The 26,953-nt window shown below is 43.0% G+C and overlaps 2 protein-coding genes across 2 annotated transcripts in view; one reads left to right on the plus strand and one right to left on the minus strand.

Annotated features, from left to right (window-relative positions):
• Nucleotides 1-1,822: 1,822 nt before the first annotated feature.
• On the plus strand, nucleotides 1,823-22,983 carry HTRA3 (HtrA serine peptidase 3). The gene is made up of 9 exons (XM_075260776.1): nucleotides 1,823-2,324; nucleotides 10,913-11,012; nucleotides 15,606-15,828; nucleotides 16,710-16,904; nucleotides 17,327-17,359; nucleotides 17,781-17,895; nucleotides 19,071-19,119; nucleotides 21,263-21,358; nucleotides 22,084-22,983. Exons 1-9 carry the CDS (start codon nucleotides 1,922-1,924, stop codon nucleotides 22,250-22,252), a joined length of 1,383 nt encoding a protein of 460 aa, XP_075116877.1. The 5' UTR covers nucleotides 1,823-1,921; the 3' UTR covers nucleotides 22,253-22,983.
• Nucleotides 16,766-26,953, minus strand: part of ACOX3 (acyl-CoA oxidase 3, pristanoyl) — a 76,015-nt gene continuing 65,827 nt past the window's right edge. Inside the window, exon 19 of the mRNA XM_075260574.1 lies at nucleotides 16,766-17,075. The gene's annotated coding sequence lies outside the window, so the exon portion shown is untranslated. The remainder of the gene's footprint in view (nucleotides 17,076-26,953) is intronic.

Raw genomic sequence — 26,953 nt, forward strand, 5'->3', positions numbered from 1 at the left:
ACTCATGTCCATGGATTCTATTGCCGCTCAAAGTGAGGAAGAGCTGTAATACCAGAGACAACCTGAGGACAAGAGGGCGCCATTTCTGGAAAAGGTCATCCTATTTTTTTTAAAGCTTGGATAACTACTTAAAATACAGTTTTCATAGCCAGATATTGGTTTTGCAGCTGTAATATGACCACGTGTGATGCCTGGACGGGTCGGCAGCCAAAGTGTGATGTAATAGGCGTGTGTCAGCGCCATGATATCCTGTCATCTCTGACTGGTCATCGAGTCTGACACTGGAATTTAGCTGTCATCTATGGCGCTGACAATATGAGCGAGCCGGCTGATGGGATTATGGCAGGACGCAAGGGCTGGCACGGATTTTATAAGGTATTTTTAGTGAGCACGTAGACGTTGCAGATATATGCGGATTCTTCTTATCGCCGATACCGAAATCTGCAATAACCAAGAAGAGTACAAGTATATAACACAACTAGATTACTTGTGAAGCTACATCTTTAGGGTGTCTAGAAATAGCGCTCCACCTGTCTGCAGGTTGTGTGCGGTATTGCAGCTCAGCCTTAGTCACATCAATGGCGCTGAGCTGTAATACTCACATGATCTGTCACTGGTGTGGCGCTGTTTTTGGAAGAAAGACCATGATATTCTAACGTGTGGTTCAGTGGAAAACGCAACGGACGGCACCCAGGACCTCTGAATAGAATAGATGGAGCAAACTGCAAAAACAGGTATAAGACCGGCTCCATTTTTTGCGGCTTGGTCCTATGGCCGCCACACAGATCTGCAATGGAATATAGCTAAGTGCATGAGATTGTTGCAATGAATTAGTCTGTGGCTATTACAGACCCTCAAAGCAGCAATGTCACCGATTGTAGAAGTTTGGGTTAATGTTAGTTCTCCATTAGCGTTGCCTTTACCTGGTTCTATACTTTTGGAGGACCAATGGAGAGACAGACCTCTAAAATATCAGCAACTCACAGCGTCTGATGGACCACAATGACTATAATGGGGTCCATCGGGGGAACATGATTTGAAAACTGAAACCAGTGGAGGATAAGTCCGACGTGAGGTTATTTTTCCTCCGGTGATTTTCAGGCGGACACTCACATGGAGACTTGGTGCAGATGTGAACATAGCCTTACTCTGCTACATCTGTAGATATACAGGACTCACTTAGGCCCGGTTCACATCTGCGTTCGGGTTTCCGTTTGGGGAAACCTAAAAAAGCGGTTAACTAAGGAAACCACGTGGACCCCATAGGCTATAATGAGGTCCGTGTAGTTTCCGCTCGGTTTCCACACGAATAATGCGGTGAAAAGGGACTTTTTTTCTCTGCACATGTCGTGCGGAAACCAAGGGAAAACCACACGGACCCCATTATAGCCTATGGGGTCCACGAGTTTCCCAGGTAACCACTTTTTAATGCGTATAGGTTTCCAAACAGAAACCTGAACGCAGATGTGAATAGGGCCTTACTGACACAAACATGACGTATCACACTTAGGATAGCAACACATCTGTGTCAGAGTCTCTGCCGCAGAAACCACCAAAAATAGTGTGAACCTAGCCTTACTGACACATATACTGACTGACATACTGTACTAATACTGACACGCTACACTTACTGACACACCACACTTACTGACACACTAAACTTACTGACACAAAGTACTAAGCTCCCATCCACACTGTGCAGACTGCAGCCATCCATGTGTAGTCAGTGTCGGAGCTGGAGGAGGAGGGAGAGGGGAGGAGGGGGCTGCAGCTGAGACTCCCCCAGCACCACCCCCGGCCTCCTCACATCCCCTCTCATTACTCTTCCATATAACAGGCTCAGCCTCTGCCCTCTCCATCCTATGTAATGCACAGCTGACTGCTGCCCCTCTACCAGACCATAGACTTGTTGCCCCTCAGGATGCCAGGCTGCTGCCCCCTACCACTACTACTACTGCTGCTGCCCCTATTCCTGGGCTCCTCAGCCTGCCCGTCCCGCTGTGATGTTTCCCGGTGCCCGAGCCCCGTGTGCCCCAGTGGCTATGTGCCCGACCGCTGCAACTGCTGCCTGATCTGTGCAGCGGGCGAAGGAGAGCCCTGCGGCCGGGAAGGAGACCCTCCCTGCGGGGACACCATGCAGTGCAAGCCGCCCCCTGGCAAGAGAGGACTGAAGGGGACCTGCCAGTGCAAGCACGACTATGAAGTGTGTGCCAATGATGGACAGACCTACAACAACCTGTGCCAGCTGAAACTAGCCAGCAGGAGGGCGCTGCAGCAGGGGCACTCACCTGTGGTGCAGGTGCACAAGGGTCCCTGCCAATCGGGTAAGGAGGGGCATGCATGCCAAGGAGGAGAGCTAGCACTAATGATTGCATTGCACTTATAGGCTGTCAAATCTGCTAAAGAACTACAAGTACCAGCATAACCTCACCACTCTAACTATGGCTGGCACCAGTGTAGTGTAAGGATGGCTGCGCTGACACTATACACATACAGATGTAGCAGAGTTAACCCAAACTTGTGTAATTGGTTACGTAGTTTACAGAGGTTGTATAGAGGGGATACAATAGATTATAGACTAAATAACTACACAATGTCAGTCAGCTGCTTCTAAAGCCAACAGAATATTGTCATGCATTATAAGGGGGGTGGTCTCATGGGAGACCCCTTTATACATAATCGGTGCGGTCCCATCTGGGTTATGTAGTTCAGTTTTGGGCACCAGTTCATAGAAAGGGTTCCTAGAATGGGTAAAGGTCCCACAGAGGACCAAAAAAACGGATATGGGGCAAGGAGGACCTCCGTTATGAGGAGAGACTGAAGGGGTTAAATCTGTTTAGTCTGGAGAAGAGGCGTTTAAGGGGAGATAGCATAAACCCAGGAGGTGGTCACAGCCGACAGCGTAAGATATGGCTTAGACGTCTTCTTGCAGCAGAATAACATTGATGCCTATGGAAATGTATGTAATGCGTATTTCCTTCGTTTGTCTCTTCGGTCATGCTCATGTCTGTTCTCAGCCATACTATGTCACTGTATCGGTCTTTTAGAGGTGAGAAGTATTGGCCTGTACAGGCTGTCAGCTTGTGTAAACCCTAATATTCATCCATTCACAGACAGCAAGCAGAGATCTTGCAAATGTTGAGGAACGTTAACATAAAGTATATTAGAAAGTTGCAGAAGTTTTCATTATACAAGACAAAATCAGTCACCAGGACAGATGCCAGTGGGTGCGCTGTACCTGGTGCAACCAAAAAGTACACCTTGCTTTGTGATATAGCAGGGCCATATATATAGGGCACCCTACTGACTGGCATGGATACAGACAATCAGAAGTTCTGGGGAAGGGGCTTTCACTAGATGGCACCTCATCTGCTATATTAGTATGCCACCCATGTCCAACTACGTGGATTGTGAGCATTAGAACAGGACTAGACGTCACCGTGCCGCTTTATTTCCGGCCACTGCCACTTCTTCTGAGCGACCCTATGGCCGGTCATTATAATCATTATCAGTATTATCTTGCCAATATTCAGTGCAGAGCAAGTCAGGATGGTAGAAATCCATTCTTCTTATATTGCACTCGCTATAGCTGGGCTTATGTTTTGTTATGTGTGCCCATATACTGTATTTTGCCCATATATGCTCATATATCTTGGCTGTTCTGGATTTGAGGATCTATGTCTATACTAACCCTACACAAACCAGCACTACTCCGTTCCTTCACAGCTGTAATCTCTGTACATCAGGAAGCTGCTGACTTGTTTGCCGGGCAGTGCCGGACTCCTCCACATTTCGGCTACAGGAAGTCATTCTCTGTAGACCTCAAGAATTTAGGATTAATAACCATCTTCATCTGGGTCTGATTTTTTTTTAGATTAACACAAATCCCTTGTCCATTGGATGAAGGATTGGCGTCCATCATAATACCTCGTATGACCGTGTAGCCTGAGCTTTAAAGGGGTAGAAAGTAGTGTCAGACACCTTCAGTAGATGTCGGCCAAATGGCCATTTCCCCAGTGGACGTGTGCCCCATATACATCACCACTTAGCTGTTTTCTGAATGGGAAGATGGTGGCCCCAACAAAATTGGTGGGTTTGACCATCTTTGTTCTAAGAACGTTCCTTGGTCTAGTAGACACAGGAGCTGTCCATGTTTCTTTGCTGAGGGTATTAAGATCTTATGAACAAACGCTTTAAACAGAAGAAGGTCCAACCTAAAACATCTTCTAGTCCACCTGAGTACTGGAGGATATTCTGGTGGGCTCCAGCAGAAAACAATCAAATTTGAGGGGTACTATGGTCTATTTCTTAGGGGTTATTGGAGGGAAATACTGTTTCCAGCAGATAACTGAGATGAGTCTGAGATGTTATGGAGTGAAGGGGGGTTGTGCCCTGTAAACCATATTTCATCTTCTTATTGGGGGTCTATATATGTAGTCAATTGCAGTAATTGGGAGATTCTGTCTATAGAGGACAAGTAGGTATGCCAGTTGGAGCCGTGCCATATCCCCTTGTCCTAGGGCAGTGACCACCATCTTCTGAGGTGCCTGATATCAACAAAATTATGAGTTGGCAACAAAGGAAGAACACACCAGCATCTATATACAGTAACAGCAGAATACTATAGAAATGGGCACAACGATGAGTCTGGTGGAAGTCATACTTCTCCTATGTAGTCTCTCCTGGTGAAGTCAGGAGAATACCATGTGAGAGATGGGATGTGACCAGGTGAGGGTGGCTGATAGAGAAGACTATGAGTTTGTATAAATTTTGTCTTCTGATTGGAATTGCCCCAGACTGTGTTGTGTCCTCCTGTGTATGGTCTATTCTGTCATAAAGTTTGGAATGCAGTTTCGGGAGATGCTTCACTTCATGAGACCTTCTCCTATAACCCTTTCATTGCTGCCATATTCTCTTTTTCACAAGTCTTGGACTTGGTTGAGTAAATAAGCCTCATTGTCCAGGCCTGTAGACAGCGGTGGAGCAGACTTGTTAAATACCTCAGATGCCTTCACTCCACATCCAAGTCAGGTCTACATAGACCTCATAGTTTCGTAATTGCAAATCCATGTAGTCCTCTGCTCCTGGAAACATAGAGTAGTAAGAAGTACAGTTTTGTTTTTGTACTTGATATATAGCATATCTTCTATACCTTGGAAGTCCCATTGGAAGTTCATGTATCATGCCCTCACTTATGGGTTAGAGGCGGATATCATGAAGGATCCTATAGGAACACAGGGAGGAGCAGTGGTTTTGTGCCTGGACTATGGTTTACTTTGTACACTCTCAGAAGGGTTGGGTTATTACCCAAGAGGTTCACCAGAACCAGCATATCACCCCAGCCCTGCAGATAGATAGGTTAGGGTCACCAGAGCCAGCATATCAACCCAGCCCTGCAGATAGATAGGTTAGGGTCACCAAAACCAGCATATCAATCCAGTCGTGCACATAGATAGGTTAGTGTTACCAGAACCAGCATATCAATCCAGCCCTGCAGATAGATAGGTTATTGTTACCAGAATCCAGAACATCAACCCAGCCTCGCAGATAGATAGGTTATTGTTACCAGAATCCAGAACATCAACCCAGCCCTGCAGATAGATAGGTTAGTGTCATCAGACCCAGTATATCAACCCAGCCCTGCAGATAGATAGGTTAGAGTCACCAGAACCAGCATATCAACCCAGCCCTGCAGATAAATAGGTTAGGGCCATCAGAACCAGCATATCAACCCAGCCCTGCAGATAGATAGGTTAGTGTCACCAGACCCAGTATATCAACCCAGCCCTGCAGATAGATAGGTTAGTGTCACCAGACCCAGTATATCAACCCAGCCCTGCAGATAGATAGGTTACTGTCACCAGACCCAGCATATCACCCCAGCCTTGCAGATAGATAGGTTAGTGTCACCTTAATCAAAGTGTTCTCCCCTTGTGAATTGGTGGCAAGATATTGCTGCTTTTCAATATGCAAATGAGCTTTTTGGTGCAATGAGGGCATTATCATATATGTATTTGGAGCAATAGCATTTCCCTCAGTGCTCCGAATATCTAATTTGCTCATTGACAGCACCAAAGGCATTTTCTTGGTACGTGAAAAACATGGTTGGATTCAGATGATCCTAAATTATCTATCTGCAGGGCCTGGTTGATATGTTGTGTTTTGGTGACCCTAACCTATCTATCTGCAGGACTGGGGTGATATGCTGGTTCTGATGGCCCTAACCTATTTATCTGCAGGGCTGGGTTGATATGCTGGTTCTGGTGACACTAACCTATCTATCTGCAGGGCTGGGTTGATATGCTGGTTCTGGTGACACTAACCTAGCTATCTGCAGGGCTGGGGTGATATGCTGGTTCTGGTGACTGTAACCTATCTATCTGCAGGGATGGGTTGATATGCTGGTTCTGGTGAGACTAACCTATCTATCTGCAGGGCTGGGGTGATATGCTGGTTCTGGTGACACTAACCTATCTATCTGCAGGGCTGGGGTGATATGCTGGTTCTGGTGAGACTAACCTATCTATCTCCAGGGCTGGGGTGATATGCTGGTTCTGGTGACACTAACCTATCTATCTGTAGGGCTGGGTTGATATGATGGGTTCTGGTGACCGTAACCTATCTATCTGCAATGCTGGGTTGATATGCTGGTTCTAGTGACCCTAACCTATCTATCTGCAAGGCTGGGTTGATATGCTGGCTCTGGTGACCCTAACCTATCTATCTGCAGGGCTGGGTTGATATGCTGGTTCTGGTGACTGTAACCTATCTATCTGCAGGGATGGGTTGATATGCTGGTTCTGGTGAGACTAACCTATCTATCTCCAGGGCTGGGGTGATATGCTGGTTCTGGTGACACTAACCTATCTATCTGTAGGGCTGGGTTGATATGATGGGTTCTGGTGACCGTAACCTATGTATCTGCAGGGCTAGGTTGATATGCTGGGTTCTGGTGACACTAACCTATCTATCTGCAGGGCTGGGGTGATATGCTGGTTCTAGTGACCCTAACCTATCTATCTGCAAGGCTGGGGTGATATGCTGGCTCTGGTGACCCTAACCTATCTATCTGCAGGGCTGGGTTGATATGCTGGTTCTGGTGACTGTAACCTATCTATCTGCAGGGCTGGGGTGATATGTTGGGTCTGGTGACACTAACCTATCTATCTGCAGGGCTGGGGTGATATACTGGTTCTGGTGACCCTAACCTATCTATCTGCAGGGCTAGGTTGATATGATGGGTTCTGGTGACCGTAACCTATCTATCTGCAATGCTGGGTTGATATGCTGGGTTCTGGTGACAGACTCTCTAAAATGTGAAGTTACTGCCCTGTGTGTTGTCTTTCCATTGTAAGCTTTTCTTTTTGTTCTTCTGACATCTCTTGCCTTCACTTTGTAGGACAGTAAGTAGCTATCTGATATATACAAGCGTCACCCATGTTATCTCTTAAGGTCCATCAGTGAAGTGTCAAGCACACCTGAGACTTTACCCTAATATACAGTATAGCTTGCTCGGTTCTAATGGAAAATTTGGTGACCTCGGTGACAGAGGAAGTAGCTAGCTTCTCCTCCCACTTGAATATCATTAGAAATCAATATGGCTGGCAGCTTGTTGCAGTTTCCTTCACGAACCTGAACAGTTTTAGTTGAAATCTCTTGAAATGTGCTTTATTTTATGGATTCTTAGCGGCAGACTAGATGATCCTCGTGTCTTACATTCCATGTACTCTTATACAAAGTCTTTCCTACGATACGCAGAGTAGAAATGGAAAATAAACATGAATCTTCCTATATCTTTCCTACAGTATATGGCATGAGGAGAGACGTCCCATAGTCTAGGTATAGCTTCACATCTGCACTTTCCCCCATTAATATGGGTAGCCATTTATTTATTTTTGCACTGAGGCCCATAAACCAGAATTTTATAGCCGTGCGGTCATAAAATGTGAAAAGGTGCCATGGAGCGAGGTGGGGACTGAGGAGCACTGAGCCATATTGTAAGCGCTGCCAGGTTGTAGACACGGAGCTAGGTGTAGCCAGTGACCGGTGTTGAAACGGGTGAGCTGAGCTGTTTACATAGGTGGTACTCTCAAATATTTCGAAGCGTCTGCCAAGTTGGAATGATTGTCAAATATTTTTTGGCTTACACTTTGAAGTCATCAAATATTTTCTTTCCTTTTTCTACAAATACCTTGTATGCAAAATGCATCATGGAGAATGTGCAAAGTCTTGGAGTAACCTTGGGAGGAATGACAGTCTTGTTTTACCTTTGGTGAACCTGTACATGTAGACTATCAAAAAACACTACAAATTCGTGAAAATAGTCTTCTTCGTTTATATGATTGGAAAAAGGAGATGGAGGAATTTATTACGTTTGGCGCTTCATGCTCCTGTTGTAATACTGGTAGCACTTGGGGTGTTCATATGAAGGAATTTGACGCAGAATTTGTCAAATAGAAAACTCTTTCTTCAGCAATTTGAAGATTTTTTTTCTGTTGGACAAAAACAGACATGGTTTAGATGCTGAATTTGAAGAGGAATTTGGGGAACAATGCCGATGTAGTTTGCCTTTATTGGACTGTCAAATTCCAAACTCCATGAGCAGATTTTGTCAAATTCTGAATCCAATTCCTCAACGTTTTTTGTCAAGACATGTATTTTCTGCCTCCCTTTCATTTCAGTGAATGGGAGGCAGATTTTAGGCAGATTCCGCCTCAATTTCTGCATCAAATTTCTACATATGAACACCCCCTTAGTCATTCTGAGTTTTTAATAATTCACCGGCATCTCAGGAGGTCCCACATGCACCAGAAAAGAAAATTGACATTAGTTGTTCCTGAAATCTAGGCCAATTCTTGACTGGCGTAGATTTCAGGTATAACTCTCATAAGTTTTCTGTAAGGAAAAATATCTATACCATGCTAGACAGTGGATATGAAATATAACATTTTTTTTTTGAGGAGTCTTCAGTAGTTGATACCTTTTTTTAATGGCTAACTAAAAATTATGACCTATTGCGAGCTTTTGGGACTCCTATAAAGGTCCCTTCATCAGGCTGGTGTAACACGATATTGTGTTATACCAGCCTGATGAAGGGACCTGTTTAGTAGTCCCAAAAGCTCGCAATAGGTCATCATTTTTAGTTAGCCATTAAAAAATTTATCAACTACTGAAGACTAGAGATGAGTGAACAGTAAAATGTTCGATATTCGATATTCGTTTCGGATAGCCGCTCAATATTCGACTACTCGAATCGAATATCGAACCTTATTATAGTCTATGGGAGGAAAATGCGCGTTTCAGGGGTAAGGCAACATTCGATCAAATTATACTTACCAAGTCCACGAGTGAGGGTCGGGCTGGATCCTCCAAGAAGTCTTCTCCTTGCAGCATCCCCGCGGCATCTTCCGGCTCTGAATTCACTCTGCCAGGCATCGGGCCTGGGCAGAGCCGACTGCGCATGCCCGCACTACAAGCGGACATGCGCAGTCGGCTCTGCCCAGGCCCAATGCCTGGCAGAGTGAATGAAGAGCCGGAAGGCGCCGCGGGGAAGCTGCACGGAGAAGACTTCTAAAGGTAGGAGAAGAACCAGTGTTGATTGGCTGACTGTATAGCATTCGGCCAATCAATGCTGGTTCTGCGTCGAAGTTTTACATTCGAATAGTGAGTGATACTCGATCGAGTATGACTATGTCGAATACTGTAGTATTCGATCAAATACCTACTCGATCGAGTACTACTCGCTCATCTCTACTAAAAAGGTCCGTGCATCAGGCTGGTGTAACAGGATATTGTGTTATACCAGCCTGATGAAGGGACCTGTTTAGTAGTCCCGAAAGCTTGCAATAGGTCATCATTTTTAGTTAGCCATTAAAAAAGGTATCAATTACTGAAGACTCCTCAAAAAAATCTTTTATAATTCATAAGATTCTGGCATGAGTTGTACTAAATTTGACAGGCTGGGGTGCCTACACGAGCTTGCTGGATCATACCCTGCTCCCATTACTTTTCTCGAAAGGTCAGAAAATGGAAAAAGTTTTTAAAGAAATATTTTTTACATAAACAGCCATGTGCCAAAAATGCATATAAGCAGGACCACCATTGGGTTGCCATTGGGGTTGACAGAGTGGACCCCTCTCAATAAAAGGCATACAGTAAAGGCTTCTTCCATGATACGTAGATCCTCGATGCCAACCCAAACATCAGAGATGTGTATGTAGGAAAATTCTTCCCATATTTTTACATCTGTATCTTCATTATGTTCCTTGAACTTGTAGATTCTGCTTATATTAAGGAATATTTTAGTAGCTTTTTGATGTAAGCCAAGTTGGAGTTTACACTGAGTGGTCCTTTACATGTAAATATTTAAACGTCTTGTATTGTCTGTAAATTTTCCATGTTGGGACGATGTTTGTGGTTTCGGACCACATAAAACCTTCCTGGTCTACGCTTTTGAGAAGCTTGTTACATAAACGCCAAATGTTTTCAAGTGGACCCTTTTATGTGGTCATCCTCAAGTAAACGTAGCACACCGCAACTGGTCCAGACAGGGAAGAAGTCTGGAACTAAGTATATGCCACGAGGTGGAACAGATTAAGATCTGTGTTAACCCCTATGGGGTTACTGGGTCCAGCGTCACCAAAAACACATAATATCAATATGTCATCGGTGGAACAGATGACGTCTATGATCTCCATTTATAGATCTCTGAATGTTCTTTGGTTTTAATTGCATTTTGTGAACTTTCAGAAAAATGGGGTTAGCCAAGGTTATGACTACGTACGGGTTTAGAAGACATCTTATCCAGAAGTTGTAAATCGAAAGACTGTAATTAACGTAATCCTGTCTGCGTGTTGGAGACGTCGCCAAGGAATGTTCTTACTAACATACCCAATTTTTTCTGCCAGTATAGGTCACCAACATCCCAACAGCCCACGGTACAAATTTAACTTCATTGCTGATGTGGTGGAAAAGATTGCTCCGGCAGTGGTGCACATTGAACTTTTTGTCAGGTAATGTCTTCTAATCTGCTTTGCTGCTGTAAAGGTGTACACGCTGTAGAGTCAGAATATGCAGTTTTAATGGGGCCCTTGGAGACAGGATGGGTCCAGACATGGGAGATCCTATACATTTTACTGCTAGGCCATGGGCTTGCTTATCTAGAGGAACACATGGGGTGTGGAAATGGGCCAAGGGTCATTGAAATGTGGTTGAGTGGGCAAAGAACCCTTAGTCTTGGGTAAAACCCAATATCATCAGGCTAGGTTCACATGGTCGAAATGAGCAATTTTCGGTGGGACACCTACCTCAGATCCTTATCGTTCGTGGTGGAAACCCAAAATAGAGCTTTTCCCAGCTGTTTAGTTTCAGATGAATGGGCCTGATGAGCGGACTTTGGGGAAAATTCGATCAGGACTCTTATTGTTTCGGCATCCTGCTACAATCTCTGCCTACCACTCAATAGGAGGCAGAACCAGGGCGGAATCTGGTGCTGATTTTGAGGCATAATCTGCCTCAAAATCAGCACCAGGTTGTATGAAGATACCATAACTGTCCCTTTTGGCCCAGTCATAGTCAACATTATGACCAATGGTTCAATAGGCATTCTGTAGAAGATGTGGGATGGGGAAGATGTGCTAAGGAAACAGTTGTGTTGTTCACCGCATCTATTACTTTAGACACTTTTTGTACCTTGTTTGACAAGGGGGGATGGTTTAATGGAAAGGGGTGTGGTTTCGTTTATAAAAACATGGTGGCTTAAGATGAGATATTACACACCAAAATGTGATAAAATTTTGCGGCTTGCTTTTTTCGGAAAGTAAGCCAACAAATAGGTAGTGTTAAAGGGGCTGTATCATTAGATTTTGGCCATTTGAGATAATCATATGCCTCAATAGCCTTTAAAATGGCTAAAAACGTAAAAACGGGGGGGTCTTGGAAAAACGATTAGCAGCACTTGAATAGCCTTTTTAAAGGCTATTCAGGCATATGATTATCTCAAATGGCCAAAATCTAATGATAGAGCCCCTTTAACTAGGCTACACAATCTATGGATGCGGCAGATTTATCCTGTACCAACCAGTATGAGAAATATGGTGCATTTTTAGACTATGTAATCTAAGTTTGCACTGCCTAAGGTTGTATTCACACAGCCTTGCCGAGTCTTGGCCATGTTTTTCACGAACCAGTGTGTGATCCATTTTTGTCACAAATCCATTCACCTCTTGGGTCCTAAGAGGCCAGACCATGAAACAATAGAGCATGTTCTATGAAAAGGTTCTACATCTTAGACAGGATTAGAACATGTGTCCCCATATGTATTCGGTAGATATTTTGGTATAACTATCGTCTATCCTGACTCAGAATGGGGTAGCGTACGGTAGGAAGTGGAGGAAGAGAAGTAACAGCCTAGCAGAGATCCCAAACATTTGTGGAACAGATATAGATAACATATTGGAAAATTGTAGCGCTACAGTTACATGGTGACTTTTGCAACAATTCCCGTAACACATCCAAAGACCGCCCTGTGAACCTTTCCCTAATATAAGTGAATGGAGTTCCTTTGCGACTCCTGAGGGTGTCGCGACTTCTAGTTTCAAAAACATCAAGCACTGTTGGATTTTTTGAGATTACAAAGTCACAGTTAGCACCCTCGGGGTCACCATGCAACTCCATTCACTTACATTAAGTCTAGGAATCACTGTGTGGCATGGCGATCTTTGGGAATTGGGGCCAAAGTCACCATGTAGTCCTAGCATTACGGTATTTATTTATTGCAGCTATAGGGGCTGCACGGGTATTAGCAGCACACGGGCTCTGCCACCTGGTGCCAAAGGCTGCGTAAGGAGACACCATTAGTATAAACACCATTTGCACTGGGGTAGCACTCCTATATACAGATGCAGCACTGTTTAACTTGACTTTGTCACCATGCCTTGATATCCTTATCTTAGACGACAACAGAATCTATTGATAACCCATTGAAAGAGTTAATACGATGAGCCGCAGTGTTATCGTCATGTTAACCTTTGCTACATCTGTACGTCTATCGCCGGATCTATAGGGTTGGCGGTGGGCAGTACCCTATGCCACATATACGTGTAACACGGCACTACTGCTTGCTGAGAAGAGTGACTAATACCCAGCTCTGCATCTTATTAGACCAGCAAAGTGTTTCCTAAAAAGCAGCCTTGAGGTGGATTATTTGGATACTTGGCAGGACGGTCTCACGTCTACACCACAGTGGTGACATAAAATGATTATCTGGCATTAATACTGCAGCCACAGACAGGACGGGTACTCTCTAAATCACGAAAATTGCTGCTTGCTTCTGGTGTTAAATATAGAGGAAAGTCAAAAAATGCAGTAAGTAATTTGTAACCTGGGGAAAGCCAATGTGCCAAAATAAATGAAGGCTCCTCGCAGCTATAAAAATTCTTAAGTGCTTGCCATATAGCTTGCGTTACTCCATCATTCATCTTTGCGAGCCTAGAAATCCTATGTCCTGAAATGACTCAACACTAGCACGAGAAAAAAAAGAAGATTGAGCTGTATTTACACTCTGCGACCATGAGTAGAAAATTCTCTATTGCTTTCTTTAGGGGATATACACTGCAGATACAATGTGATGACAGCGGCAGGAGAAGAGTGTGTTGATCTTGTGATAAGCAGTGACCTGACAACTCATGCCATTATGTTTGTGGGGCCAGGGCTGGATTGGGCAGGAATAGTGTCTTAAAGTAGAATAATATAGAGCACATTGATGGATGATGGGATGACAGAAGCCGGAGAGTAGTGTATTGATCTTGCAGGAGGTAGTGACCTAACTATGTCATTATGTTAAAATCAAATCAGGACTGGATGGGACAAAAACAACAACATAATGTAGATGGAAAAAGACTATGTTGATAGATTATGGGAATTGTGACAGCAGCAGAAGAGAAGTGTATTGATTTTGTGAAGGGCAGTGACCAATATACTCAAGGGATTATGTTAGTGAGAGAACTATACAAGTTATAAGGTGATATAATGTTGTCTGGGACCAAGACAATGACAAACAGTAGATAGATATCAACTACCCTGGTAGATTATGCGAAGGTTGACAGAAGCAGGAGAGGAATATGCTGATTTTGTAGGAGGTAGTAACTTTTAAGTGAGTCATTTTGTTAAGTTAGGCCCTGATCACACGGGGCATGGAATGGCGGTTTTGGTCCTGATTCTGACGCGGGAATTTGCGTCAGAATTGGGCCAAAATCCACCTGTTGCGGCTTCCGACAATCGCGGCTTCCTGCTCCGGAGTAGGCCCAAATGAATGAGCCTAGTCGGGAGCGTTCTGCCGCGAAGCGGACGCCGCGGCTGAATCCGCCTGAAGAAAGGACAGCTCGCAGTAAGCTAGACCACTATTGTGAGGGCGCGTATTATGACATGGATTCAGCGCCAAAATCCGCCCCCTCTTGCCCTGTGTGCACGGGGCTTTAGTGAGGACAGGATTGCACAGTGACAAGGACATAAAGGACACCCCCTGGCAAGCTAGATCATGTGACTGATTATGGCAGAAGATGAGGAGTGTGATATTTTTTGGGAGGTAGTGACCTCTCCATCATCAATATTTTAATCTGGAACAGAATCTTTTCTTTGGATTTGGGCAAAGTAGTATATCTAGCTTTTTGTGGATACTAAACTTTTTACAGTATCCAAACGTATGGAAAAAAAATTGTGTAATATTTCCAGTTCCTTGGCACATATGGGTGTTCGAAGGAGAATATTGTTCCTTAACCATGAGCTTAAAAATTCTTTGCATTTTTTCCATTTTCCACAAGTATTGAAGTCATGTCTACAGCAAGTAAAAGCCACAAGAGACAACTTAAGCTTCACTGCAGATCAAGAACTTATAAATCAGCTATAATATATTCTCCACAATTTTCAGCATTCATATAGAATTTTGGTCCTTAGAGTCCAGATATGTTATTACCCACCTAGACCTTAACTGGTTATACACGTGTTTTCAGTGTACCTAGTAAGTGAATAGTACAGGTGAAAATAGGAAGCATTGTAATATATCTTATTAAAGAATTATGTTTTCTTCTCCACCTTTCATACAGTTACTTTCTACAAATTGGTATATGAAGAGAGGGGGGGGGGGGGACAGAAAAGACACACATATAATTGCTGCTGTTGCACTCTCCAATTCTTTGCATTGTTAATACTGCTTGGTTGTAGATAATAGGCTACCAGTGCACAGAATGAACTGTAAAAGGGGGGAAGGTGTCTCTTAGTTTATCACCCTTTTTTTAATTCGATAGTATCTGTGTTCTGTGGAATATTATTGCGGCACTGATGCTACTAGGTACCGTGACCTGAAAAATAAAGCTAAAGCTGTGTTCACATCTGCGCCGGAGTCGCAGAAACCACCAAAAATCCCAGAGGAAACCCGACGAACACCCAGTGGACTCTATTATAGTCAGAGGGTTCCTCCGATGACCACATGTAACTGCTGTTTTAGCGTTCTGGTTCTCCATTGTTCATGTACCTTGCGTAACTTATAATTTATAAGGCAGGCCCTAGAGATACATCCTGAATGAACCCATTTTCCTATTTTTTCATAGACACCCCCTATTTGGTCGCAACGTTCCTCTGTCCAGTGGATCAGGATTTATCATCTCCGACATGGGATTAATCGTAACCAACGCTCATGTGGTATCAAGCAGTAACACCGTCTCAGGACGACAACACCTAAAAGTACAACTCCATAACGGAGACACCTATGAGGCAACCATCAAAGATATCGATAAGAAGTCAGATATCGCAACTATCAAGATTTACCCTAAAGTAAGTATATACGATGTAAAAATATATAGTCTAGACCTTAGGCCAGGACTAAATGTTATCGCTGACAGTGTCATGACTCCCATATTTCTCCTACAAAGTGAATTGCAGAATTCTTCATCCTGCTGAGTGTGCCAAATTCTCTGTGAACTATAAACTTTGCAGAAATTGTGAGACTCAATGAAATTGTGAGTGCGACTGAGAGAGAGGACGTAGATTTTATTCTTCTGGACTAATGCTGTGCCAAGAATAGTGGCTCCTGCAAGCCCAGGGGAGGACTGACCAGTCAAACATTAAGACAGTCCCGTAGGGACCATAGTCAGAAGGGTGCCCATAGCCACTTAAGATGCCCATATACTTTAGATTTTATTTGGTCAAACTCCGTCTTTTGCTCTTGCGAGAGATTACTCACTGCTAAAAGAGTCCAGGACTGGCTTATCCCACAATGAAACACATGAATGTCTCACCAAGTCAGTGGTGATGGAGTAACAATCGATCGATCATACTAACGTACAAGGGCAATGTTGAACTTGGGTTCCTTGGACTTGTGAGATTAAATGGTTCCCAACATCCAACATCCCTTATGAAAAAGAAAGTACCCAGGAAATTTGGTGTTTTCTGCAGGAGCCTTATTGAGGTAGGGCTCACCGAAGGATCCTCTGATACTTTGTTAGGTCAGTCCATCACAGGGGTTGGTAAGGAGCCCATGACCAGCACTGGCCAAAAGTCAAGCTATGTTGTCATCTTGTGGTGATGTTTAAAGAGAAGAATGATCGGGCAGCCGTATGATTGTTATGGTACACCAGGGGCTCTTGGGGCTTAGATTAACATGTACATGTCCATTTTTGTAAAACATAATCTTGTGTTTTACCTTCCTGTTTTAGAAAAAGTTACCCGTATTGCTTTTGGGACATTCGGCAGATCTTAGGCCTGGAGAATTTGTGGTGGCTATCGGCAGTCCATTCGCTTTACAGAACACGGTGACTACAGGCATTGTCAGTACGGCCCAGAGAGATGGAAAAGAACTCGGCCTGAGAGACTCAGATATGGACTATGTGCAGACAGACGCCATCATTAACGTAGGTTTATGTCTTCATTTCTGGATAGATAATGCGTTTGTGGATTGGATCCCTGTAGTCACTGTTGCCAGGCATTTTTTTGATCCATATATCTTAAATGAGTGCTGCCCCCTTCTCTCCAGGGATCTTTATTGACTCCTTATTACATCCATTTATGTCATCGCTGGCAGTCTGTGTATAGAGGGAAAAATATTGCTGTGGATAAGTCACCAAACTACAAACCAGGCCTTGTAAAATATGTCCTAATGTCTAAGGAATCATTATACACCTTCTGACACATGCCTCTTAAATTTCAAACTATTTTGTGCTACTTTAAGCCCCACCCATGCTTTGTCCAGAAACCCCACCCCCAAGGAGCTTAGAAATGTCCCTTTTTGGACAATTTTGCCACAGTTTTTTTTATTGTTTTGTTTTTTTTTCAGTATGGAAATTCTGGGGGTCCTTTGGTAAACTTGGTAAGTATTAATATCTTCATATTGTTTAACTATAATACGTAAAGGAACAATATTAACCCTTCACCAATAGTGAATTATTACTGGCTATGGAATTTAGTGTGAATATCAAGCTTTTCAATAACCAGTAGGAAGTAGGTGCATGGACCTTACATCAACAGGAGGCCCCCCAATACAAAATCCATAAGCGGGCACCCAACTCTTGTTTATTTTTCAGAGTCATAAACTCTTCATAAAGGACAGGGGGACCTTATCAGACCTCCACAGATTTTTTTCTATATTTGCCAAGTTGAGTTCATTGTCATGCTCATATAGAGGAAATTCCTCATGTTTGTTTCATATAAAGGAGAGCAAAGTAAAAAAAAAATTAAATAAAATTTACATAAACCTTCTAATTCTAGTTTTACTGTGTTGCTTTATCAAGGATGGAGAAGTGATTGGAATTAATACTCTGAAAGTGGCAGCTGGAATTTCCTTTGCAATTCCGTCCGATCGCATCACCAAATTCATGACGGAGACACATGACAAAAAGTTTAAAGGTAAAAATTAAAAGAATAGATAAATGCAAATGGTGGATTTTAAGGGGTTCTCTTATCTGGGACATTTATCCACATAATATGCCTAAATGTCTCATAGATGCCCAACGCCAATCTCACGGCTGAATAGAGGCGAGAGTGTGATGTGGCTGTGCGACTCTACTTTTATGGTACTTCCTTGAATAGTCAAGTCTCACTGCTCAGCCACTTGCAGAAATCCCATAGTAGTGAATGGAGAGAATTGCACATGCACAGTGTACTCTCCATTCTTCGCAGCCACAAGACGAGGGCTGGGGACCCCCATTCTGAAGGTAGATGTAGTTCCCAATGGAGGGACTCTGCAACTATGGGACCCCTACACAGTATTCTGTAAGCTCCTGAGTTCCCTCTAGTGGTATGTGCAGGAAACCAGTGTTATGACAACTAATTAATGTAATGTAATTAGTTATGTCTGTGCTGGAGATGTATAGAACTGTAGATTTAGAAAAAAAAAAGTATTTGAGGATGAATATGAATTTTACAGATTTAGTGATATACCTCATCTGGTGCTTTCATCCTGAGCGTTTTATCCAAATCTTTTCAGTTATTCCAAAGATATAAGCCCTTTTAGTGTATCAGCCAAGTAGGCAGTAGCACTGTGGTTCCTCTGGGGCGGGGTCTCTGCGTGCTTCAGTGTTACCACCCATTGGGCTAGTATAACCTAATTTACATCAACACTAAGAAGGCTTATATCTTTGGAATGGCTGAACGGATTTAGATAAAGAGAACACCAATGAGTTTTTACGACCTAGTGACAGGTCCTCTTTTAGTATACTTTATAAACAAATATTTATCCACTAAGTGGTTTATAGGACAGAATGGCCACGGATGTAAATAATCACAGTAATGGAGTCTAGCAAATAAATAGAGTAACGTGCAAACATAAGTAGTTTACATAACGAATACACAATATAGTGTAAGTCAGACATTTCCATAGTACGTCACTCAGCTGACACACTGTATGGCGGTACAGTCTCTCGTGACCTCCTCCTATCTGTGCATATAATCCCGGCTGGAGGCGAGCAGTCTGGCCTTTACAAGGGATGTACAAATGTTTTTCACAATTTTTTTTTAAATATGTTCTAATGGAACCAAAACTGAAATAACCATCATTGTCTTGACATTGTTTGTTTCTTCAGACGGGAAGAAGCGTTTCATCGGGATAAAGATGCTGACCATAACTCCAGCGTAAGTAACAGAGAGGTCTGCACTTGCCAAAAATCTTTTATTATCTGCCATGGAAAAGTTGTAGCTGCGGAGCCTGAAGTTATTCCCAAAGTCATTTCTGGCCGGAGTCTCAGTATGAACTCCGAGGGCTGAACGCTCCGGGCAAGGGACATGAACTGAGCTTGACTTGTGTAACCTGAGCAGTTTTATTGTACATAGTTAGAATGAATTAAAATGTATTATCGGGATATTTTATCACAATAGAGCTGAATATAGGAGAAGGTACCAGTGCCTCACATAATACATACAGTGTTGGCCAAAAGTATTGGCACCCCTGCAGTTCTGTCAGATAATACTCATTGTCTTCAGAAAATGATTGCAAGCACAATCTCTTTGGTATTAATATCTTCATTTATTTTGCTTGCAATGAAAAAACACAAAAGAGAATGAAAAGAAAGTCAAATCATTGATCATTTTACACAAAACTCCAAAAATGGGCCGGACAGAAGTATTGGCCCCCTCAGCCTAATACTTGGTAGCACAACCTTTAGACACAATAACTGCGCACAACCGCTTCCGGTAACCAGCAATGAGTTTCTTACAAGGCTCTGCTGGAATTTTAGACCATTCTTCTTTGGCAAACTGCTCCAGGTCCCTGAGATGTGAAGGGGGCCTTCTCCAAACTGCCACCAAGAGATCTCTCCTCCCCCACAGGTGTTCTATGGGATTCAGGGCTGGACTCATTGCTGCCACTTTACAAGTCTCCGGGGCTTTCTCTCACCACCATTTTCTAGTGCTGACCTGAAGTGTGTTTTGGGTCATTGTCCTGCTGGAAGACCCCTGACCTCTGAGGGAGACCCAGCTTTCTCACACTGGGCCCTACATTATGCTGCACAATGTGTTGGTCGTCTTCAGACTTCATAATGCCATGCACACGGTCAAGCAGTCCAGTGCCAGAGGCAGCAAAGGAACCCCAAAACATCAGGGAACCTCCGCCATGTTTGACTGTAGGGACCGTGTTCTTTTCTTTGAAGGCCTCTTTTTTTTTCCTGTAAACTCTATGTTGATGCCTTTTCCTACTTTTGTCTCCTCTGACCAGAGAACATTCTTCCAAAACGTTTTTGGCTTTCTCAGGTAAGTTTTGGCAAACTCCAGCCTGGCTTTTTTATGTCTCTGGGTAAGAAGTGGGGTCTTCCTGGGTCTCCTACCATACGGTCCCTTTTCATTCAGACGCCGATGGATAGTACGGGTTGACACTGTTGTACCCTCGGATTGCAGGGCAGCTTGAACTTGTTTGGATGTTAGTCGAGGTTCTTTATCCACCATCCGCACAATCTTGCGTTGAAATCTCTCGTCAATTTTTCTTTTCCGTCCACATTTAGGGAGGTTAGCCACAGTGCCATGGGCTTTACACTTCTTGATGACACTGCGCACGGTAGACACAGGAACATTCAGGTCTTTGGAGATGGATTTGTAGCCTTGAGATTGCTCATGCTTCCTCACAATTTTGCTTCTCAAGATCTCAGACAGTTCTTTGGTCTTCTTTCTTTTCTCCATGCTCAATGTGGTACACACAATGACACAGGACAGAGGTTGAGTCAACTTTAAACCATTTTAAGTGGCTGAAAATGTGATTTAGTTATTGCCACCACCTGTTAGGTGCCTCAGGTAAGTAACAGGTGCTGCTAATTACACAAATTAGAGAAGCAACACATGATTTTTCAAACAGTGCCAATACTTTTGTCCACCCCCTTTTTTATGTTTGGTGTGGAATTATATCCAATTTGGCTTTTTGACAATTCTTTTTATGGTTTTCCACTGAAGAAAAATTAAATGAAGATAATAATACCAAAGAATTTGTGATTGCAATCATTTTCTGGAAGAAACTGAGTATTATCTGACAGGATTGTAGGGGTGCCAATACTTTTGGCCAACACTGTAGCTCTGGGTCACCTTCTGAACTTATCTTATGCCTTTAATACTGCAAGGGAACTGCTTGGGACCCTCACCAGGTATATGTCAGGTTTTTTGACATCTAATACCACAGGACTATTCAATGTGACAAATACTCAGCGATAGAGAACACTAGTCTATATACACATATCCCTTGATAGATGTCATCTGTTCAACTTGAAGATAACGTTAATATTTGATTTGCTTGTAGACTTGTTGAGGAACTCAAGGTGAACAATCCAGATTTTCCAGATGTAAACAGTGGGATATATGTCCATGAAGTTCTGCCTAATTCACCATCTCAAAGGTAAAAACTGAAGATAAATATTCTCCTGAACATCTGCTGATATGACCCATTACCTGGGACAAGTCAAATGAAGTTACCCTCCACTCATAGTAACTAATCTATGGGCTTTGAGATACCTTCTTATGCGGAAGATGGGCCTGAGGAACCTGAGCAGAGTTTGGGTCTAACTGCTACCTCTGTACCCTCAATAACTATGTCCGTGTAAACAATCGTTCGTTCCATTAGTCTTCTCCCTTTTGGAATCATAGCCTTCTCCTTTACGCCTCTTAGTCTTTTCCCTTTATGCCTTTTTTGTGACATGTCTTCTCCATTTTTGCCTCCTAATCTTCTCCCTTTACGCCTCTTAGTCTTCTTCTTTTTTATCTCTTAGTCTCTCCACCCTTTTTGCCTCTTAGTCTTCTCCTTTACACCTCTTAGTCTACTACCTTTATGTCTCTTTTGGAACATGGTCTTCTCTCTTTCCACCTCTTAGTCTTCTCTCTTTCCGCCTCATAGACTTCTCCCTTTACGTCTCTTTTAGGATCTGGTCTTCTTCCTTTACACCTCTTAGTCTACTACCTTTACGCCTCTTTTAGAACACGGTCTTCTCCCTTTTTACCTCTCAGTCTTCTCCCTTTACACCTCTTTTGGGGAAAATTTACTGTTCTAGACTTGGTTTACAAAATCCCTTCATAGTATAAAGATATCTATATAGTGTAACTTATTATATCATTCTACATCTACAGGGGTGGAATCAAAGATGGCGACATTATCGTGAAAGTCAATGGACGACCACTGTATACTTCTGGTGATTTACATGAGGCTGTGATGAAAGAATCACCTTTACTACTCGAGGTGCGAAGAGGGAACGATGACCTTCTTTTTAACATAGAACCTGAGGTCTCAATATCATAAAGAAGAAGAGAAAAGTCAATCAGACTCTACAATACAAGGTACAACCATGGACATGAAGCTCCACAAAGTCAAGGAAATCTTCAGGAAGACCCTGAGAAAGATCTCAAGATCTTCTATAGAAGACTTCTCAAATGAAACTGCCACCAAAGTCCTATTTTGCATGGTGCCTGTTCAGAAGACGACTTCTTTGGAAAGACAACACCTTCATCCAGACAAGATGTCATGTGACAGATTTTAGTTTACTCATATACTATGCATACTGGCTGTCTTCTTTGAGAGGATCACCCCTACAAAACCATTTTCGGTGCAATCTGGGGTGGTCATTTCAAAGAGCATATGACCTTGTTTGGTGTGTTCTCTTCTGGTGGACTACAATGCTTACATGAGCCATGTCTGTACTGTACTAAATGTACAAAGAACTTGCAGGTCAGCCCCAGAAATGCTGAGCATTTGTTAATATATAAGGTACCGAGACAACTAAGGAGCATCACAACCTTGTCCGCTGCACGTGACTTTCCTTAGGCAACTAGAGTAGAAAATATTGTCATATAAATGCCATAGTACAAAATATATTGCCAGGACGGCGTAATATCACAGCTTAAAAAATGCAGTGTGCAAGCAAAAACTAAGTCCACCTTTGAGCACCACTGTTAAAGGGGCTCTATCACTGTATTTTTGCTATTTTAAATAAACATATGCTATACAGGTCCTGCTAATCGTTTGTTAAAAGACCCCCGTGTTTTAATGAATTACCTTTTAAATGTATATCTAAATGAGCCCCACAGTGCACCGTGGGCGTTCCAGGCACCCCTCCATGTCATACTCTGTTCACGCCCTCCTCTCTTGGTTTTTCTATGTAAGTCCCTCCTCCTGCTTTCTATTCACCGCCACAGTAGATCTATGATAGACACAGGGAGCTGCAGCCCCTGCTCTGCATAGATCACTACGTAGACGACGATGAAGGACCTTGTAGTGACGTCATCACAGGTCCTGTTCCACTTGCAGGGACAAGCCAATCATAGAGCAGTAGTGACGTCATCACAGGTCCTGTTCCACTAGCAGGGACAAGCCAATCACAGAGCAGGACGTCATGGATCATTCCTGGGGCTAACACTTTGTCCGTTGGAGGCGGTGAATCGAAAGCAGGAGGACTTACATAGAAGAAGCAAGAGAGGAGGGCGTGAACAGAGTATGACGTGGAGCATGGTAGGGCTCATTTACATATAGGTTTAAAAGGTAATTAATTAAAACTGGGGGGTCTTTTAACAAACGATTAGCAGGACCTGAATAGCCTTTTTATAGGCTACTCAGGCATATGTTTATCTAAAATAGCGAAAATCCAGTGATAGAGCCCCTTTAAGTTTCTGCATAGAAGTAACTTCCAGAACACCGAGTATCTCCGTGAATATGATAGATTGCTACCTTGTACTGATCCTAACTAATACCCTGCGGTTTACTCCAGAGCTGCATTCACAATTCTGCTGACTGCTATGGGAAATAGTCTAAAGAATAAAAGCTATGTTTAAGCATAATGCCGGTAGAGAATTCCAGGAGATTTCAGCCCTGGTCCCTGTAGAATTGTGAATACAGCTCTGAAGTATAATCTAAGCTGCGATATAGGATTAGCGTAAATTACTGTAGTAAAATTGGGGGAATTTATTACTATTGTCAGTGCTGGTGGAAAATGTGCCATAGGGTAGGTCATCAGTGTGTGATCTGTGGGGGTCCCCGCACAGATCGGCCGTTGTGGCCTCCACTTGCCGTGGACGGGCAGCGCTTGTACTCATGTATTCAAGTAATAGGAGTGGAGTTGCTTTTTGGAAGAAAGCCCCTTAGGTTCATAACCTCAACATTACTGTAATACATCAGGGTTGCGTAGGGTTTGTGGGGTTGGCAATATTCTAGGGCTTAGACATAGTAGTTGAATAGAAAAACTTTGATATGATAAAATTAGCATTTTTTATTGTATATACACTTTGTCATTAGCGGTGCTAATGGTTATGTTATATTGATTTCATTACCTACACAGATAGATATGGACGACCCATGCTAACTGTATATATATATATATATATATATATATATATATATATTTGCTTCTATTGAGCACAGGGTACGAGTAAACTTACATGCAATGAATGCTGGATACATGGTGCCAGGCACTTTACAGACGCACCACTTAATAACATCTGTTTCTTTCCAACATTCTGTGCCGAATAATCCTGTAATAGTTTTATAGCATTCGATACGCCAGATTTCTGATACAGAGCTCCAAATGGTAATATGCTACCTGCCAGTAGCCACCACTAGAGGGAGATCACTGCATACTGTGTTAGGCCGTAGTCGTGTGCGGGTCTGTGGAAAACAGAACAGACAGCTCATGGATGGAATCCGTGTCTTATTGTAAACCTTAGACTAGATGGACAAAGATGGGATAGGATACAAAGATCCATAAAATTAAAGATGTATGTGTATAAATGAATGGGTCTGTATACTATCCGTTATATGGATCCATAATAATGTATATCATACGGACCAAATGTGCGGTCATGTGCATGAAGCCTTATTATTGAGTTCAATGTATAAACCGTATGCAGTAAGCTCCTACACTCCCCCTAGTGGTGGCTGCAGGAAACCCAAATCTGATCATTGAACCCTGAGGTTATTTTCCTAGTTTAACTTCAACTTTCTATTACACCTATTGACAGTATGGCGATGATACATTGCTATATTATTTGCATTATATATTTACTTCCAGGTTTCCATCCCTTTGAGGTTATTCATCCATAAGAAGTGAATTTATCCTCCTGACTGTAGGCATTGGAAAATGACATCAGAATCGATTCATTCTGGGACATGTTGAGTAATTCTTATAGAATTAATGCCTTATTGATGCACAGACAATCGTACTTTTTATGAAAAAGACCAATGGATATTCACCGGTGACCGCTTTGATTTACGACAAAAGGCTTTTTTTATGATAAATCGTGCAGGTCAGATATTGTATATTGCTTGTACATCTCTGTTGTAAAAATAAAATTGATGTAAAAATATAAAAATATACAGATTCCTGTGATTTTTCTTTTGAGATAAATGAATATGTGGACTCAGATCAGCAGTTTTGGCAACCTGGGGGCAACTGGAGGTTACAGCAGCCGACAGGGAGCGCATACAGGTAGCAACTACTCAAGAACAAAGACATACTAACGTATCCCCAGCACTCCATTGTTCAGCCCTGGACCCCTTTACCTAACATCCTGGGGCTCACTGTGGGGCTCACGTGGCCAGTGAGACAAATCAGTGGCCTTGGGAGTGAATAGAGAGGGACCAGTGACGTGAGTCCCTCAACCTGAATGGATAGGCCCCCAGAGGGATCAGCTGTACAGAGCCGTTTCTGACAAAGAAGGAAGACGACAGAGAAGGGGAGGATGCAGGTGAAGAAGAAGGCGTCGCCGGAGAGAGGGTCTCAGGCAGCAGTGGGGACGCCCCCATCGCCGTTTGAGCGCTGGGGCCCGCCCTCATTGCTGCGGAGAACTCATTAGCATACCAGTAAAAACCGGTAGTTCTAAGGAACAGTGCAGTGGAGACCGCGTCTAAAGGTAAGAGACAAATAGCCTTTCTAAAGGCTATACCAACATCTAAAGCAGAAAAAACTGTGTTTTAGTGGTAGAATCCCTTTAAATAGCATATCAGGTACCAAATTGAACAGCAATTACTGCTTGGTAATGGTGGGGGCTAGAGAGAATATTACAACTGCACAGGAATCAGTGGGCCCATTAACAGATGATAAGAACTGGAGATGGTGGAGGTGGTGAAATGTCATCTTTAAAAAAAATTTGCCCAATGTGGGGGCCTAAGCCCTCCATATTTTGCATACATATTGAGGCCTACAGTTATTTACTTGAGGTGCATGGTCAGATTTAGATGAGGTGGCGAGCACTGAGGAATATAATCCAGCTGCTGATTGGTGCTTGAGATCATGCTGTGACTTCCAACTTGGTAGAGGCAGGAAGAGCTGCATTACTAACTATCTATGTACAAAGCTATTGACGTGGCTTAAACCTCAATACATAAAATAGAGAACAATGTCTTTTTCTAGGGGAGAGATGTTTTTTGTGTTTCGATATCAGCACAAACTACTGCAGTTTATGTAGTTCATCAAAAACTGAGAGCACATATTACCCAAGCAAGGAGTGACTGTCCTGCATTGAAGTCAGACACGATGACTTGACAACCATCTTGGTACAAACACTTAACGCCTGGAGATGATACCCGGCAGGCCAAGTGTTTCTCTGCAGCTGCTTTGTGAACCAGCTGAATAAACAGCTGCACTACAGACATGAATGAGTAGGTTGTGGTCAAAGGGAAGACATCTAAACAATCAAGACCTAGCCAAGTGACAGCAACATGACCGATCTGGCTCTAATTTATTAGAATACATATATTCCTCAGACATATATCATACAGAACAAGCAAAGCTTTAGGATACACATAACTGTAACATCAACAGTATGCACAGTATGCACTTAGTATAAGTGTTGCCAACTCATTTGAAAAAAGTGAAGACTGTAGAAGCCAAAACTTGGGTCAATGAAGTCAGTGTAAGCTGAGCTGTGTTACTGGTGCCCGGTCACTATACAGGGACTTGTGACAACCGTCTCCAGCCTTGTCTTGTGTATACTTCTGCAGTAATGGCGCCCG

The sequence above is a fragment of the Leptodactylus fuscus genome, chromosome 1, assembly GCF_031893055.1.
Source record: "Leptodactylus fuscus isolate aLepFus1 chromosome 1, aLepFus1.hap2, whole genome shotgun sequence".
In the NCBI taxonomy this organism is placed as follows: Eukaryota; Metazoa; Chordata; class Amphibia; order Anura; family Leptodactylidae; genus Leptodactylus; species Leptodactylus fuscus.

Excerpts from the sequence above, each read along its gene's own strand:
- HTRA3 (XM_075260776.1), top strand. The coding sequence starts at position 1,922 with ATGCCAGGCTGCTGCCCCCTACCACTACTACTACTGCTGCTGCCCCTA. Across the intron at positions 11,013-15,605 it reads CACATTGAACTTTTTGTCAG|ACACCCCCTATTTGGTCGCA; the intron begins GTAATGTCTTCT and ends ATTTTTTCATAG. Across the intron at positions 17,896-19,070 it reads ACATGACAAAAAGTTTAAAG|ACGGGAAGAAGCGTTTCATC; the intron begins GTAAAAATTAAA and ends TTGTTTCTTCAG.